The 18,850-nt window shown below is 35.2% G+C and overlaps 2 protein-coding genes, 1 non-coding gene and 1 pseudogene across 5 annotated transcripts; 3 read left to right on the top strand and 1 right to left on the bottom strand.

The window, feature by feature from the left end:
• Nucleotides 1–698: 698 nt before the first annotated feature.
• On the bottom strand, nt 699–2,982 carry LOC145110927 (uncharacterized). Of its 2 annotated transcripts, none has more exons than XM_079047241.1 (3): nt 2,796–2,982; nt 2,652–2,705; nt 699–1,928 (listed from the first exon to the last, which is right to left on the bottom strand). In XM_079047241.1, exon 3 carries the CDS (start codon nt 1,917–1,919, stop codon nt 792–794), a length of 1,128 nt encoding a protein of 375 aa, XP_078903367.1. In that variant the 5' UTR covers nt 1,920–1,928; nt 2,652–2,705; nt 2,796–2,982; the 3' UTR covers nt 699–791. The 2 variants fall into 2 exon arrangements, with proteins under 2 accessions (XP_078903367.1, XP_078903366.1); XM_079047240.1 differs by having other exon boundaries at nt 2,663–2,705.
• A 679-nt stretch (nt 2,983–3,661) lies between these two features.
• On the top strand, nt 3,662–5,808 carry LOC145116581 (uncharacterized). Its single transcript, XM_079052914.1, has 6 exons — nt 3,662–4,103; nt 4,332–4,529; nt 4,665–4,793; nt 4,900–5,046; nt 5,203–5,370; nt 5,466–5,808. The coding sequence occupies exons 1-6, from the start codon at nt 3,891–3,893 to the stop codon at nt 5,730–5,732; spliced, it is 1,122 nt and encodes a 373-aa protein (XP_078909040.1). The 5' UTR covers nt 3,662–3,890; the 3' UTR covers nt 5,733–5,808.
• An 8,492-nt stretch (nt 5,809–14,300) lies between these two features.
• LOC145110923 (putative xyloglucan endotransglucosylase/hydrolase protein 25 pseudogene) lies at nt 14,301–16,289 on the top strand (annotated as a pseudogene). The gene is made up of 2 exons (XR_013710121.1): nt 14,301–15,863; nt 15,993–16,289. The product of XR_013710121.1 is annotated as a putative xyloglucan endotransglucosylase/hydrolase protein 25 pseudogene (transcript).
• On the top strand, nt 16,090–16,286 carry LOC145118226 (U2 spliceosomal RNA). Its single transcript, XR_013713191.1, has one exon. It is a non-coding gene; the product is annotated as a U2 spliceosomal RNA (small nuclear RNA).
• Nucleotides 16,290–18,850: the final 2,561 nt, after the last annotated feature.

Here is an 18,850-nt window from a genome sequence, read left to right as displayed (position 1 = left end):
TAAACCGCATAATGAAATGATATGATTTTCTACTGTGAAACATTATTTGATTAAAATTTTAGCGTTTAGCACTTACCCAACACGCTAAGACTAGAAATATGAAGCAACTTTTGTTTTTTTTTTTGGTTTTTGTTTTTTGTTTTTTTTTTACCTTTTATTACCCTACAATCTAAAGTTTTATGAAATCATAATTTTGGACTCTTGTCCACAAACACAATGACTCTTAAACTAATATGAGTTATAGTGATGCATTTGATATTTTGATTTACCAACAAAAGAAATGACCGTTTTAACTTAAAGATCCATAATAACATATTTTTTTTGAATATACATATAATTAAAGTCGTGGGGTTCGGTTTCTAGGGTAAAACTGCCGCACGGCATCAAATTTAGTCGGTTTTTGTCAAAATAAAAACCACAGCGTCAGTTTTTTATTGGTTTGTTTAGATCCGTTTGGTTTTTGGTCACCCCTAATGATTACACCAATGCAAGGTATCTGGTTTATGGGAAAAATAGTCCACAAATTTCTATGAGAGTTTTATTGAGTTACCAACATGTTTTTCACTGAACATTATAGTCTGATATTTTCTTTATGATGTTTGGAAGCAGTGACCTACATACACCAACCCAATTTTCTATATTTCGAACAACTCTAAGTTTAACATTAAATTTTATTATGGGATATTTAACAGCATAACTTAACTAATTTCTTTCCTTGAAATTAAGTAAAATCAATGATGATGAACCAAATCTCTGTACAACCAGACATGAAGGAAAACCAAAATTCAATACTACAAGAGAGACCACCATCTCCTGCTTCTGTTCTCCATTCCACTACTCCTTCCCCCCAACCACAGTATAAGACCAATACTCACCACACTCACTAGCGGAGCCACCACAAACCACCACCCTCCTCCTCTACCACCACCACTCACGTTCTCACTCCGCCCCACCAATGCATGGCTTCTGTCTGGTCTCCTCCTGTCACTATCTGTCGGAAGCTCGTATCTACAAAGGGGACAAGTATTGTGTGCATTTAACCATGGTGTAATACATGAAGAATGGTACACATGTAAACAAGGAAGTCGATTCACTACACTCCCAACACACACACTATCCTTACAAATCACACACACCAAACCCAAACCCTCCACGTCATCATCTCCAACCACCACATGTTCAAGATTCTTCACAAATGAAGCTGATGCAGGAGGCGCCCCTCTATCAATCTCACCATCAAGATACTCTCCAACACTACGCCATGTCACTTGCTCCTCCAAGTTACCATCAATTCCTCTCCTTTCACTGATTCCTATTCCGATTCCGGCCTCGGGAGACAGAACCTCCCTAAGCCAATCCACCGAGAGATTCCGTCCATTTGTCGCCAATGATCTGTGCAGCCGAGCCCCACCCAACAAACTTCCATGTGTGTTTTCACCATCACCATCATCATCATCATCATCAGAGTTCCATTGGTTAAGATCACCGTGGATGGAGTCTGAATCTGTGTCATAACTTCCAGAATTGGAATTAGAATATGGAAAGATATCAGTTTCCTCAAAAACAGAATCAAAGTCATCACTTTCCGTATCAGATAAAACTCTCCTCCATTGTCTTGATCTGGATTGATACCCATGGTCATGATCAGAGACTATAGGCTGCATATGTCTGGCTAGATTGATCATATCTGGAAATTCTTGTGATAATATATTTTCTATAGATTCTGGACTGCTGTTGTACCTTGTGGTAGGAGTTGAGTGTTGTGTGAGTGTGAGGGTGTCTGTGTCCTCCACAAACAAAAACTTACAATCCCCACATATGTTCATGGCCATGGGTTCAACCATCCCCTCAGATGAAAGAATTCTATGACACAGGCAACACCTCTTTGGTTCAATGGCTAATGTGTCATTCATGTCCATAAGTTACAGCTGCAAAAGTACATGCTGTGATTAGTCAATTCATGTCCATAAGATACATAGAAGCTATGGATGTTTGATTATTAGCTTTAACTCATTTATCATTGTTGTTTCCCACAATCTGTCATAACTCATAATCCACTTTTAGTGCTACTTTTGTTTGTTAAAACAACATACAGTTAACAAACAAATAATGGGATTATTGTCAGATGTGAAGAAAGCCAGCACACAAACTCCACTTAAGAGAATAAAATAATGGATAAGTGACGTTTATGTTAATTTAGCATATAGAAAAATAACAAAGCAATCAATTTAGAACTCCTATCTGGAGTGTGAAATTGAAGAATTTTGTTCCAATTTGTGTGCTTTTTATCAAAAGTAGTTCCAATCCACCAAAATGATCAACCTTTGCCTCCATATATCCAGCCCAATGAGAAGAGATAAAATAGTCATTAACACACAGGATGAAAGAGATCAACTTGAATCATGTCACAGATGAAGGCATATAATTAAACTAGTGGTGGCATTTCGTAATCCTCCATTTCCTATATCCATTTTGTATGATAAAAAAGATATTCAAACGTTTTGTGAAAGGTCAACGTTTATTATTACATATAGAAATGTGGTGTTCACTAGCATTGATACAACCCAAATGGTTAAACTGGATATACATGCGAATCTCCCTACCCTAATACTGATTTCATATATAAGGGAAAGGGATACCCATAAATTTACCAGATACTTACTTGTAAAAATCAATTCCGCACCAGGGATCATCAATTTCCTCACCTGAATTGAAAGACATACGAATCGTTGACCACGTTTTGAAATAAAGTTCATGAATATTAAAAAGAAGCCTATGATCAGAAGACAAATAACCTCAAATTTATCAGGGATTTGCGGCAACCAAAATCAAAGAAGAAGATCGAGAAGAAGGGGTAAACGCGATGGAGAGTGTCAGAAATTCCCACGATTGGTTGCTTTCTTGTTTTGGGTCCATTCATTAGTTGTCTGACGCAAGAAAAAGTTCCCCTTATCTCTTTTATGCCGCCATACCTTGAAGGAAATTTACAAATATGTATTAATATATTTTTTTTAACAAATAGCGAATTATCATTTAAAATCCTGGACTTAAAAAATTATACAATTTATTCAACTCTTGAAGATTGTAATTAAAATATTAAGTGGTGAATATAAGAGCACGATGACAAATTGATATATTCAACAATTGATATCGTGGACTTTGATATCAAGATTTTTTCATGTTTGACGTACCATAAAACTATTTTTAATTAGTGGTTTGGTTCTACTAAACACCTTGTTGAGGTTTTAGAATTTTTTAAATTGTTGCAAACTTTCATTATACGTTAAGTTTTAATTGGGTGTTTGTTATTCTCAAGGTTTTGAAGGGTGTTGTAATTGTTTTATACAGTATAACATTGATTTTGGTATTTGATAAATAAGTCTATAAGATAATGTAGCTCTAAATAAATTGAAAAAAAATATTTCACTTGAAATTTTTGTTTTTTAAAGTAAAAAGTTAACGAATTAATACAAAAAAAAAATGATACAAAATGGCAATGAAATTATTGGCATATCAAACGAAACGATATTGACGATGTTGGGCTGATAATGAAGAAAAACATTTAAGAGGACCAAATTTGCATGTAATGAATAGTGGAGGGCAAACATGTATAAATTGGTGTTTTAATTGAAAGAACGCTATCGCATACATTAATGTTTTCCCTCAAAAATTGAAATAGAATTCGTGAGACCAAATTTGGCGAGTTTGTTAGAAAACAAAAAGACGTGTTTCCGGTGTTTTTCATGATCTGAAAGCCTTTCATCTCCTCCGATCGCTGGATTGCCGTTCTGGTGCCCGGCGGTGGGTCATTCCGATGCCCTACTACGTCTCCATTGTTTCTCCCTCGTTGCCTGCTAACTGTGTATTTGTATATATTTGTATAATCAAAGATGGCGTATCGTAGAAGGCAAGGACTTTCTAGGTCTTCCACGTTTAACGAAGGGATTCTCCATCCGCGAGACCAAGATGAAACCACCACATCCTCCGCCGCAGCCACTCCTTCGTCACCTCTCGCCCCTCAGCCAAACAGACCTACCGACCCTCGTCTCCAATCTTTTCAATCCTCCGGTGCCTTTCACGCCTCTTTCAAAAATCGAACCAAGGTTTTTCATTACTTTTACTTTTAGTTTGTTTTTATGCTAAATTACACGTTTTCTGTTCTATTCTTGTTTAACAACATTCATACACATATGTGTGAATGAATGTATATAGATAAATTTTCCTCGTGTTAAAGGAACTGCATAAATGTCACCATTGTGTGTATATATTTGATATTACCCCTTTTTCCTTATTTCTAGCTTTAATTGGTTTGAACATTATTACGATTTCAGTCAGGATTCGTAGAAAAAAAAAGTTCTGCTACGACATATGATTATACTTCAATGAAGAGCACAAATGAACCAGGAGGCTTTTGGGGCGTTATAGCAAGGAAAGCTAAATCCATTCTTGATCATAATGGAAGTCCTAAACAATCAAATACTCCTAGCATTGCGAAGCCAGAAGCAGTTAGTTTCTCAACAAGTAACCAGGTGCTATATATATCACTTTTTCAATTTCATATATAGTTAATTTCTTTATTTGTTGATTAATTAATGTATACCACATTATCAATTAGCTAGTATAAGATTTTTCATATATCAGTAAGATACAATGTTGGTTTGTAGTTCAATGGTATTCAATTTGAGCATTCGAAGAAAATGGAGGCTCCTCCAAGATTAAAGATTCACGGTTTGGATAGACTCACATCTTGTTCCCTCAATCAAATTGGTGAGACCATTGGGAATGCTTTGGAGGTAAATCTTGTTATTGTTAGTTAAAAGTAATTATGAATTATTGTACATGTTTTTAGATATATATCTATCAAAGTAATTATCTTTTTTTTTTTTTTTTTACATTCAGGAAGGAAATAGAAAAAGCATGAGAGACATGAAAAGCGATGAAGAATTGATGCAGGAATTAATGCAGATGAGAAGAGGCAGGGGAAAGAATAATGAAGGAAAGAAAGTCCAGATGGATCCAGAAACTCAACTGAAGGTTTCTCGCGACGTAAGGTGGCAAATGCATGCATGAATCATGATGCATCATGCATGCATGATGGACATGTCAATGATAATATTATATATGAGATATGAGATATATCATATATGTAGGTATGTATTGTATGTATGATGGTGTTTGTTTGTTGGATTGCATGGGTGACAGGTGGCAATTGCAACAGCTGCCAAAGCAAAAGTGCTTCTTCGGGAGCTGAAAAGAGTGAAGGCGGATTTGGATTCTGCAAAAAAACGATGCTCTGAGCTGGAAGAAGAAAACAAAATGCTCCGAGAGGGCGACCACCCTGCACATGCACATGATGATGATGATGACATGGTATGTATGTATGTCTTGATTTTAATTTAATTACTAGTAGTAATTAACAGTTATAATTGAAAGAAATTAATTGGATTGTTTATTTATGAATTTAGATACGGATTCAGCTGGAGACGTTATTAGCAGAAAAAGGGCGTTTGGCACATGATAATTCAGTGTACGCACGTGAGAACAGGCATTTGAGAGAGATCATTGAATACCACCAACTGAGCATGCAAGATTTGGTGTATTGGGATGACGTCACCCAAGAAGTTCAAATTGACCTATCTACCCCTGCTTCTGTTTCTGCTTCTGCTTGGTCCCGCCCAATGGATCCGGATACCTCCCAACGACCACGGCTTACTACTGCTAAGAGTGTATGATCGATTTTTTCAATGTTTATGCATGGATATTATTAACATTGATTAATTTATATACATATTTGTTTGATTTTAATTATTATCTTTTTCTTTTAGGTTTTCTACCAATTTGTTATGATTGTGGCATTCTTAATTTCATTATCTTTTTTAGTTAGTTATATCATATATGGGTTTTTCTTTTTAATGACAATCGGGTTACTACGGTTTATGTGATTCTTTATATACAACAGCATTTAATAAATAAATAACTTCTGTCAAGATAAGTTCTCAACATGGATTTAGCCACACAAACAGATCATGGAAAGTGTATGGAAATTAAGGCCATTTTTTATTTGAACAGAAAATAAGGGAGGAAGAAGGTGTTCGTCTTGATTAAAAACTTGTTAATACATCTTGGTTTTAATTTTTTGGTTTCTTGCCTATATTTGTTTAGTTGCTTTTGTTCTTCACATTTCTTTCTTTCTTGATCTGTTCTTTCTTGATCCACCGTGTGGGAGGGTTTATCGTGTCTATTTTTATTAGGGTAAATTACACCAATTTTCCCTCGCCCAAGTGCCGAAAAACACGTTTACTCCCTATTTTCAAAAATTAACTCGGACCGTACCTCTTTTGTTTTAAATGTGCATGCTTCGTCCCTAATATGTGATTTTATTGCGAATTTAGTCTGTGCCATATTTGAAATGACCATAATGCCCTTTATGTATTTCTTTTCTAATTAATTTTATGTTATTGTTATTATTATTAATTAAAAATAAAAAGAAAAAAAATATGGTCCCACTTCATATCCAACCCCACCTCCCTACCCAACCCACCTTCCCGTTGTTGTCTTTCTTCTCTAAAGTTTTCAAAAAACCCTACAGCCATTCATCCTTATGCCACCGTCGGTGGATAATCTCTCCGATGAACCCTCTTTGCGTCCATCACCATCTCTAGCGAACCCTCTCTCTCTCTATTGTTTGAAGAACAGTTAGGTGTTGTTTGTTTTTTCGAAGCAAAAATTTGTGAAGTCTGCGGACCACCTCTGCAATCTTCTGTAGCAGAAAAGGTGGAACAAACGGCTGCAGCTCATAATAAGAAACATGTTTGTTTTTTAACATCTGCAGTAAACTGAAATTTAAATAAATTAATTTTATAAACTGAAAATAGTTTTTAACACCGAAATTTAAATAATTCTAGTCTTAAAACATTGAAAGAATATTAAAAAGAACATGTAAAAAAACAAAAATATAAAACTTCTTAAAAAAAACTTATAAAAATATAAAAGAAGCTAACAACTTTATTCTAGAAAAAAACTAATTTTAAAAAACATAAAAAAGAAAATAATAATAATAATTAAGAAAGAATTACAAACGATGTCTACAAAGTTCGTAAATAATTACACACGTTAAAAAAGATGAAATTGAAACTGAAAATATTATTAACAGAAATGGTAAAAAAATTAAAGTTTTTTTTTTTAAAAAAAATCAAGTTAAAAAAATTGTGGAATCTATAATAAGAAATTGTATCAAATCCATAAATAAAAGTTTAAAAAAATCTAAGTTTTTTTTAAAATAAAAGTTATACCAAAATTCTAAAAAAAACACTTCAAAAAAATGAAAGTTGAAGAGGTTTGAAGAGGCAAGTCAACTGCTGCGTCACGCAGCACACGCGCATAGGTTTTGTAGTCTGAAGTCTTCCAAAAAACAAACTGTTGCGAGAGGGAAAGTGTTGCGCGTGTGCTGCGCCGCGCAGCAGAAAGTGGTTTGAAGAAGTTTTTTAAAAAAAACAAACAACACTTTAATCACCACCATCAGTGAAAATCAACACCACTATGGCCTGAACCACCACAGGGAGACTGCAGCACCACCGGAAACTTACCTTCCTCAGCCTTGCAACTCTTCACACTCGCACACTTCCACAACTGATTTGTCCCTCAAAACCCCTTTGTAAACTGAAGAAAATTTGCTCCTCCCTACCAAATTCAACATAAAAACCTCAGGTAATACTCCGGCGGAACGTACATCAGATCTAGGGTTTGGAACTGAGCTGGAGGTAGAACTAGGGTTTACAATCGAAGATGAAGGCGGAAAATAGCATATTTGTTCTTCCTTTTCTGTCGTTGAGGGTGAGGGTGAACACAGTGACGGTGGTGCGGAGAAGAAGGGTTTGGCCGGAGTGCAGATGAAGGGTGGTGCTTCAGGCGTCGCCGAAAGTGCAGATGAAAGGTGGTGGCATATCTAGCTTTCAGTAACACCATCATCGCCGCCTCTTAGGATTTCAAACTGACGCATGAAACCATGGATCTCATTCACTTGTGTGCCGCCATCGATCTCCATTGGCTAGGGTTTCCAGATCGACGATGCTAAGATCGATCTCCTTCTTCACATGTGTTCATATCGATTTTCGAAATGTGTAAAGTTTTCAGATTATGTTTTAGTTTGAGGAGGTATTGTAGGTGATAGATGGTTGTGCCGGAGGAGATGACGGTGATAGGTAGTGGTGTCGGAAGAGATGACAGTGACAGGTGGTGGTGTCGAAGGTGCAGTCGGTGATAGGTGGTGGTGGGTTATTTGTGGAGAACCTTGCTGCAGAGATGGGGAAATGGAAGGCGAGAGGGGATATTTGATTTATTTTTTTATTTTTTAGATTTAAAACTGATAAATAAATAAAAGAAAAAGAAATTACTAAGGGTAAAACTGATAAGTCTTCTCTTTTAGATTTAAAACTGATAAACAAATAATAAAATATAAAACAACTGGTAAAATTGTTGTTTTTTTAATATTTATTTGTCCTTTATAATGACAAATTTTGCAAGTTTGGTCGTAGTTACCAAATTTCATCTAGAAATTAAATCGATCATTCGCGATTAGATATAATTATAAGAAAGATAAAAGGAAGACTGTCTCCTTGTCGGGGCGAAATTAAGAACATAACAGTAAAATAAAAACCAACATCGTAGTTGTTGATGTCGACTCGTGTAAGAACACACGAAGAAGCTCTCGTCCTTAAATGTTTTTATGTCTTTCTAAAGCTGTAAGCTTCAACGTAAACACCCAGGATTTGATGTATATTATTTTTCGTTCCAATAGCTATAGAAGAAGAGATGAACACAAAGCGGTTACTCGGAAAACAAAAGAAACTAGAAATTTGCAGTTTGCAAATATAGGAGAGAGAGAGAGAGAGAGAGAGAGAGAGAGAGAGGGAGGAGAGCAGATTTATTTTTGATGTGTGCAAAACAGCTCTTGAGGAGTTGTATTTATCGTTGCAGAAACCCTAGAAGGCAACAAAAAATCTTGATATGTGATGATGATAACCCTACCACAGCTCACCATGTGTCATGTTAAGTCGATCTAATCCTTATCGGAGGTTGCTTACTCTCCAAAAACTTGATTTTGGAGGCTTTTAGAATGTTCCACGACTTTATCCACAAAGTCAACGAATGTCAATGACACGTGTATGGACTTGGCGTATCTATTTATCCACTAAAACCTTTAAATGTCTATCAAAAGAGAAGACTTATAAACCCATTTTAAGTTTCTTCCCTTATCAACGTCAGATATAAAAGAAATTACCAACTTCTAATTTCTTTTTAAATTCCTACAAACAAAGAAAAAAAAAATCACTAGACCCATTTGTTGTTTACTCTATTTTTAATGTGTTGCGATGTTATCCTTGTTGATAAAAGAATTATATTAGTCTTATAGTAGTTACTGAGATGTGTTCGATATTAGTCTTAAAGTCAAACCCATCGGCAATAACCCCTTTTAAAGCAACTCTAGCAACCCACACACCATATTATTTGTTCTTTTTTTTCCAAAGAGACACCATCTTATTTGTTTCCAAGGAGTTTCTTGATTTTTCTTAGAAACAAGACCCCCAAACAAACAATCATTACGAAAATTGAACTACATAAATCCTAAAGAAAGTATAACCAATATACTACAAATGATCCTCATTATAAGTTATATGTTCGCTCATTTGGATTTTCAATTTAGAGGACATCATTCAAATTTCATATGTTTGCATTGCGCTAATGCTACCATGGATTATCATAAACAACAATAACGGTGATGGGTTGTGTGTGCTCTATGCAGCACGTCTAAGCCGTCGGAACTCGCCGATAGGAAAGGAGAGAAAAACAAAGCCGACCGAAGGAAGACGCACCGGGAGCCTAGACGAAAGAGAAAATGCTCCGAGGGGAAGTCGTCTCCACTCCCTCTGCCACCATTCAATAGGCTTGACTTTCTAGCTTCTTCTTGCTTGAGCTGAGCACGTAAGCCAAGCCTTCACTTACTTATTCGTAGACTTTTCTGGAATCTCCATCTCCTCGTCGTCGCTTCTCTCTGGAAGTTGTTTATAGAAGTGTGCATTTGTATTCCCCTGTTCTTCGGATACAATTCAATCCTTCTACGGCCAAATCAGGGTTCTAAATAATCAGCCCTTTGAATGAATTAAATAAGCAAGGTCATCGATCACTGCTGGGTCGGTTGGTGAGTCACCCAAAAAAACAGTTTTATCAGTTTAGATAGTTAGAAAGTCTTCCATTGAAATGAAAGTTTAAAAAGGCAAGCTGGGGAAGACAAGTTAGCGCTCTCCTTCTTTCCAAAGGCTTGGCTAGCTGGAAGGCAAGAGCGATATAAGAGGTCTTGAGGGTCGAAGGATGAAGGTCCTTTTATGGAAAAAAATAAGGGTTACTCAACTTACCAAAGTTAGCATTCACTTGCTTCGCCGCTTCGCGAGAAAAGCGGCGAGAAGAAGACAAAGAGAGGGAGACCTCTTATTTGAAATGGGAAGATCTAGGATAGGCGGCCAACCTAACATGAGTTAATAAGGGTTTATTGTGTGTGTTTGTGGGGTACTTCTACAGGTGCCCTAAAAAGGAAAACTCAATCCTCAACTAGACCAAAAAATTCTAAAAAGCCCGATCGAGTCATTATTAATTCATACATGGGCGGAGGATATAAAGCCCCCCCCCCCACACACACACACACATACCTCCTTTTTTTTTCTTTTTACCCACTATATCTTATATATATTAGACATGAAAATATAAAATTTAGCCTTTGGCCCCTGCTGTTTTTTTTTAAGAACTATAGTTTTAGTTTCGTCCCCCCAAATAATTTGTTCAAGCTCCGCCACTGAATTCATAATAATATTGTTTATAAAACTACTATTGCAAATGTTACAAATACAAAGAAAATTATAAGCTTAATTTATAAACATTATAAGCAGTCTCAAAATTTGCATCATTTAACTTAGAATTGAGCATAGTACATCACAATAGTCTGGTAGAGCATCATCAATTCATATTTTCATATTTAGTTGAATAGAGCCTCGTGACATTTATTTGTGATATTAGGTTTTTATTTGTACATGGTCAGACGATCTTCTTTTATTTTCCTGCTTAAGATGTTTACTTCCTATTTTTTGCGGTTTGCATCAATAAGAATTATGATTCATGTCCAATAAGTTAAAGATGGTCCCGCTATCAATGTCTTAATCAACATCAAAAGACAAAATTGCAAAATGGTCCTTATGTTTTCTAATTTTATGTGGCTAGTATCAAAACCTTTAAAAAGTTATAGTTTTAGTCATTGTCCACTAGTTTCGTTATGGATTTGGTCCCTCTTAAAATTAAAAAGACTATTTTACCATTGTAATTAAATTTTCACACTTATTTAATATTAACTACAAAATTAATACATTTAAAATACAAAATAAACCAACCTTCACTCTTACTTTCTTTTGTCTAATGATGTCTCTCCCCTTCAAAACCTTACATTGTCGGCATGCTCTTCCCATCGCCGACCACCACCTATCATTGTCGCCTGCTTGAGAACACTTCGTCGATCACGTTGTCACCTATGATTACTCCCATATCTTGTCTCTCTCTACATACCAAACCTCAACAGATGCCTTTCACCCCCTTCCCAACCCAACACCAGAAATACCTATCCATTGTCGCGCCACAACCGATCTTAAAGTTGACATATCAAACACAGCAGGAGGATCGATAAATGCTTCCATAATTGATTCATCTTCTTATTGTTGTTCTTAAATCGTGCAAAAATGGCACTAGATTCGAGGATTTATTGGGTTCCAAATTCAAGGGTTTATTTGGTTCCAAGTTCGAGGGCATATCGGGTTCCAGATTCGAGGGTGTATGTAAGTTCAGTATATATGCATGTGTGTTTATTTGCAGGAGGGTGTGTGTTGGTTGATTTGCAAGTGTGTATGTATATGTTGATATGTGGGTGTGTACATGTGTGTTGGTTTGTAGGTGTGTAGGTATGTGTTAATTGATTTATAGGTTTGTATGTATGTGTACTATTTTGTAGGCTCCACGGAAGATGTTGGCTTTCTTGGTGAGATTAGGTGTGGGGTGGAAATGGTAGTGGTAGATCCGGGTCGAGATAAAATCAGTGTTGTAAAAATCGGTCTACTCAGCCGAGTACTCGGAATTGGCCCTCCACCGAGGCAAGTTTTGTGAACTAGGCAAAAAAACTCGGATTAAGTCAAACTCGGTCAAAAATCGGTCAACCTCAGTAAAAAATCGGTCAATATCTCTCTAACTCGGGCCTACTCGGTCAAACTCGGCCAACTCGATCAAAATCGGTCAACTCGGTCAAACTTGGTCAAAGGGTCAAAATTGTCATAAAAAGAGAAAAAAATCAAGAATTTCAAGATTAATATGTATAATACACTTAATGATTTATTATTTAATACACACATGTGATTATTTATATATATATATATATATATATATATATATATATATATATCTTAAATTTTCAGTAATTATTCACGAATTGAGACAATTGTGTGTATTTCGGGTTTTATGTATTCACATATATCTAATTTTGTAATATATTTCAATCAAATTATGATTTTAACTTATGATTTTTACATATAAAATTTTCGTAAAAGAATTTCTACACGAATTACCGAATCCGAGTACTCCCGAGTACTCGCTACTCGGTAGTCGGCCGAGCAGGTACCGAGTAGCGAGTTCTGCAACCTTGGATAAAATTGGTGGCCTAAGGGTGGTGGTGCAAGGTGGCTGTCGATGAAGTGATGTGACCGGAGGTGGTTATGGCCTGATGGAGAGGTATTATCTGGTTAAGGGAAATAATGCTGAGGCGGAGATGGGATTTGAAGAAAGTGTGAGAGTGTAGGGGTATTTTTCTAGGAGAAATTAAATTACCTCCTAGTTTTTATGCCTACAATTATTCCTACCCACTAAAATTATGACAAATTAATGACCATTCAATTTAATTTTATTTGATATATTTATAATATAGCCTTAATGAGTTAGTTAAAAAAATATGAAATGATGACAATTGTCATAATTTTATAGGAACATTTGTAGGTATAAAAAGTAGGAAGCAATTTAATTTCTTTTTTTCTATTTTAGTAGTTATTAAATATTTATAAAACTATTTAAACTATGTAAGAAAAATAAATGAAATGGGTAAAATAGTCTTTTTAGCTTGAAGAATCAACAACAAAACTACTACCAAATCTGTAATTTTTTAAAGCTTTGGATATTAACCACGTAAAATAAGAAATAAATGACTATTTTGGTAATTTTGTCACTTCCAAATATGTATTGTAAAAACAATAAATTCCGAACAAATTTATAAACTAGTTAACTTTTATAGAATTTTCCTACCTAATATGTCTTTACCATCACAACTTTATTTTAACATAAACCTGTAATTTAAATAAATTTAACATATTTTTCACATTTTCGAACTGTAGCAGGGGTGAGCAAAACCGAACCCGAAAACCGAAAAACCGAAAAAAACCGACAAAATCGAAACCGAAACATAAACCGACGGTTTGGGTTTAGATTTTTTGAAAACCGAAAATTTCGGTTTGGGTTCGGTTTTTGGCTTTGGTAAAACCGAAAGAAACCGAACCGAACCGATTATGTATAACGTTTATAAAATTATATAATTTATATACAAATATAAACATGTTTAACGAAGTTATATCAAAAGCATCGTCTGGTTCAGGTCGGTAAGGCTCTAGTTTGTTTTACCGGAGGTTTCAGGTTCGAAACTTGTATATAAGATTTTACATTTTTTATTTTCGTACCTAGATAAAACATATCCCACATCGGCACATGATTGAAACATAGTTACATATGCTCGCCTACATAAGCACAACATTCATGCGCTTCAGTTTTATCAAGTATTAGCTTTGTCCCACATCGCTAGAGGGATCAAAGTAGAAGCCATCTTCACTTCTATATAAATATTAATTAAATTACTTTATTTCAATACACAACCATTTTTTATATACAAATATTAAAAAAAAAAAATTAACCACAAAAAATTAATATAATATAAATTGATGCAAGGGCAAAACAGTAATTTGGTAGAACAAATCGATGGTAGAACACAAACAAGAGTCTAATCTGGAGGGTTGCTCCATCGTGATCCCGTGGGGAGCTTGAAGCCCTCGAGTGGTTAAACCTTACAGAAAACAAACCGGCTATGGATTACTTACATCTCTATTCAAGAGGCGGAAGAAGTCAAGATCAAGAGGTTAAACTGCGCAAAAATAAACTATGATTCATAAAAACTAATGAATTACAACCAAACAACATCAATTAAATCGATGATATGGGAAAAAATTATCTTAATTGCAAAATTGTATTTGCAGTTGTCATCAAAAGGGTCAAACTGGGATGAGATCGACTTTGATTTCTTGGGTAACTTGAGTGGTGATCCCTACATTCTCCATACAAATGTACTCAGCCAAGGCAAAGGCAACAATGAACAACAATTCTATCTGTAGTTCGACCCAACTGCTGATTTCCATAGCTATTCCATCCTTTGGAACCCTCATCGCATTATGTCAGTATCACCAGCCCATGAGAATACACTCTAGCTTATGGAATGCTGACGGTGAAAACCGAAAGGACTCAAGCTCCCTTTACGGCTTCCTACAGAAACTTTAGGGCCGATGCTTATGTCGTTTCTTCTGGGAAATCGTCATGCGGTGCATCTTCCGGTGGAAATCAGGCTTGGATATCTGAGGAGTTAGATAACACAAAGCAGGAAAGGCTAAGATGGGCGCAGAAGAATTAAATGATCTATAATTACTGCTCAGATTCCAAAATATTTCCTCAAGGGTTTCCTCCAGAATGCAAATTGGAACCCTAGAATCGAGAAAACGGTGAGACCTTTGAGATTTTTTGGAGAAGGAGACTTGCCTGAGATGGAGACGCCATGGATGGGAGGAAGGAGGGTTCTAGAGAGCAATTATAGAGGAAGATTACGGCATCCACAAGCCAACAACCACCAAATATCTTTCTCTCTCTTCTCGTTATGGTGTTGGCGTAAGCCAAGGGGCGGTGTTAGGGCCCTTGACGACTGGTGGCGACCTCCGTAGCGAGGCCCACTCCCTGTAGCCTAAGTGAGGATATGAGATAGTTGAAAAATACTTTCAGGTTTGGTTTAATTCATAAACCGAAACCAAACCCGATTTAGAAACCGATTTAACTGACCCAGCCCTATGTAGCACCAATACATCTATCTGCACGCTTCCACACCCCTACTCAAGGATTTTGTCCAGTCCATCACTACGCATATATCATACAGACTTCCTCATAAACACGTAGTGAATATGCCCAACAACCAAACAATGGCGAAAGAAGCCGAGGTGATTCTACTGAATTTATGGGCAAGCATGTATGGGATGAGGATCAGGATCACTCTTGCTGAGAAGTGTGTTTCATATGAGTACATAGAAGAAGGCTTGAGGAACAAGAGTCAGCTTCTCTTTCTTAACCTAAACAACTCAAACCCCATTTGATGTAATTTGGGTGTAACTTTGTACACAGACAGCAGTGAGCAACGAATCTTGAATCCATGATTACATATTCAAGAAATTCACTTCGTACCTGTTTTGATGCAACTTCCTATCTTTCAAACAAGTCAATGTTTGTTAAGATCTTGTATTCAAGGGAAATGGTCTTAGATTATCGAATCTTTTGTCTAACATTGTATAAGGAAATGTAGGTATACCAAATTGGGAGGAAGTTGTACAAAACAAAAGGGGAAGAACATGAGGCATCCAGGAAAAAGTTCAGTGATTCCCTTAAACAGATTTAAGGAGAGCTTGGAGACAAGCCTTACTTTGGAGGTGATAGTTTCGAGTACACCTTGATAAAGATATGAACACACATATGCACTGTAACTATTATTTGGATATACAAGTAGAAAACAAAAAGAATAATGATGTTCTTTTTGCAAACTTTTGTTGTAAAGGTAGGCAGACGTTGAAGACTTTGTATCCCACATCGGATGGGTGAAGGAAGTAGCCAAGAGAAAGCTATGTATAAAAGGAGAAGCCAAGCAGCGGAATAAGCATACCTTTCTCGGCCTTTTGGCTAAGATCAAGTGTAGTATCTGTTCTTATCAGTTTAATATCTGATATGTGGGCCATCGGCTCACTCGATATTAATCTTATTTTTTATGGGGGAAGGCCCATTACAGTAGCTTGCTGCTGGGGTTCTTCACGTGTCGCCTTGGTCTTACACTACTGCCAAGGCCTGGCTCACCCCTCCAATCCTTAAGTTAAAAGTATTATTTTGGCATCTGTTTGTTGTGATTCTGGTAATTTTCACTAACTATTGCTATTATGAACTCCTTTAATGAAAATTGTTTAGAAATTTGTTAAGATAAGTTCTCAACAAAACAGATCACAGCTTCTTCATACTCAAAGCTTAAAATGGAAAGTTTTAAGGAATGAATGCCATTTTTTATTTGAATAGAACATAAGGGTGGAAGAAGGTATTCATCTTGATTAAAAAGTTGTTGCTATCTTGGTTTTAACTTTTAAGTCTATTAATGCCACAGAAGATGATCTACTGTGGGGAGGTAAGATGGTTTATAATGGGTCCATTTTTTATTAATATAAAAAATATAAACATAAAACAAATGGTAAAATTGTCATTTATTAATATCTCCAAAATGTTTGCTCATTTGGAATTTCAATTTAGAAATTTGATATTTATGCATTGTGCTAATGCTACCATTGATTATCAATGAACAATAATATTTGTAAACAAAGTGATAAAATAAGGGTCTATTTTCAATACTAATGAATTTCATAAATTAATAAAAATACAATGAAATAAACAAGTTTTGTATTATAAAGGTAGGGTTTGGCCATTGATTAAAAGTCATGACTATTAAACAGCTTTTAATTTGACATTAATTTATTTTTATTTAAGACTTCTTTCCATCCACACATAAACACCAACAATAGAAAAAACTAGTCTTCAAATAGACCCAAAAATTCTGGCCGAAATAAAGCTTGGTTCCAAAAAAAACTCGGTTGAGTCATTACTAATTCGTAGTCAGATAAACATTATGTATAAAACTACTATTGCAAATGCAAAGAAAATTATAATCTTACTGTGTAAACATTATAAACTATTTAAATTACAAAAATGAATCATTTATATTTACTGTTATAAAGATTCAAACACAATACTTCACTTATCTATAAGAATAATACAAATATATAAAACCATCAAAAATTCAAAAATGCATTATAAATTGAAAGACCATCAAACACTCTCGATTTAAAGCGAAACTTATTCTATTTACAACGCAATCACACTCATTTATGGTTTTATTCTAGAAACCAAATTGTAACACCCGAAAGTACATAGGTTGTGTTTCTAAAATGTAAAATGTTGAAATACAAAATTAATTATTATAAAATAAAAGGCAAAATGCAGAAAAGCACAACCATTTATCTACTAACATTCTAAAAAACCCTTACATTTTGTTTATATGCAGAAAAACCCTTACATTTTCAGTTACCTTTCACATTAACCAAAATATCGTTTTTAAGAAATTATCGGTTGTTTTGTGACATAATATTTATATTTTTCGTTTTTAGGTTAACATGAAAACAAAAATAAAATGACGTTGCCTCTTGTCTAAGGTAAAATAAGCGACATCATTTTCTTCTTTCAATGACAACTTAAAAACAAACAAGATAAATGTCATGACACAAAACAACTAGTTTCTTCATAAAAAAAATGAATATTTGGGTAAATCTGAAATATAAATGAAAATATAAAGGGTTTTTCTGCAAGACTGCATATAAACAAAACATAAGAGTTTTTTTCGAATGTTGGTAGATAAATGGTTGAGTTTTATGCATTTTACCCTTCAATAAAACAAAATGTTAATTGGTAAATTGGTTGTTACAGAATAATTACGGATTTTGTTGATTTGTAAGGGATAATTTCACATTATATATTAGGTTATGACAAAAACCCAAAGTTGGTAGCTATTATGAAGATACTGTCCTAAGATGATAGAATTATATTGTCATTGAATTAAATATACAAAAGTCCTAATCAGGGACCGTAGTTAAATATTGGGAACTATGTTCCTACGTTTATATTGTCATTGAATTAAATATACAAAAAGGCCTAATCAAAGGGACCGTAGTTAAATATTAGGAACTATGTTCCTAAGGCTATACAGAGTGGGAGGAATTTTTTACACGTATGATGACATGGAAGCTCACTCACTACCAACTTATTAATAGAATATCACCCATGCCTTGAGACTTTGTGACCATCTGTGAGTGAGGCTATGCTTTCTCACAATCTCTCTCATTCCTCCCTTCCTCCCTCCTCTCTTTCTTTCTCTCTCTCTCTCTCTCTCTCTCTATATATATATATATATATATATATATATATATATATATATATATATATATATCTTCTCTCCACTTACTAGTAACTTACTATTGAAACACAATTTCCTAAGGCTGGTGAGAACCTAGTGGAGTTGATATTGGTTGATGTGACCATCTCTTTATGCGTAAGAATCCTCCTAAGGCTATACATAGTAGGATGAATCTCTTACGCATATGATGACATGGAAGCTCACTTACACGTATAATGACATGGAAGCTCACTTACGCGTATGATCCACGACCTCCCTCAGTACTTCATCTGTTAAGCTCAATAGAATGGCACTATGTGCCTTCGTCAGAATGTCCACCTTCTTTTCAGCTGCCATGTCCTTTGGCAGTTTTGCCTCTCATTCCAGTACCGCCACACACCCTTGTTGAACCAGAAGAGCCTTCATCTTCACATT

Source organism: Lactuca virosa, chromosome 5 (assembly GCF_052849685.1).
Source record: "Lactuca virosa cultivar CGN04683 chromosome 5, Lactuca_virosa_CGN04683_v6, whole genome shotgun sequence".
Taxonomy (NCBI): Eukaryota; Viridiplantae; Streptophyta; class Magnoliopsida; order Asterales; family Asteraceae; genus Lactuca; species Lactuca virosa.
The sequence above is the reverse complement of the archived record's forward strand: the minus strand, read 5'-3'. Positions and strand labels throughout refer to the sequence as shown.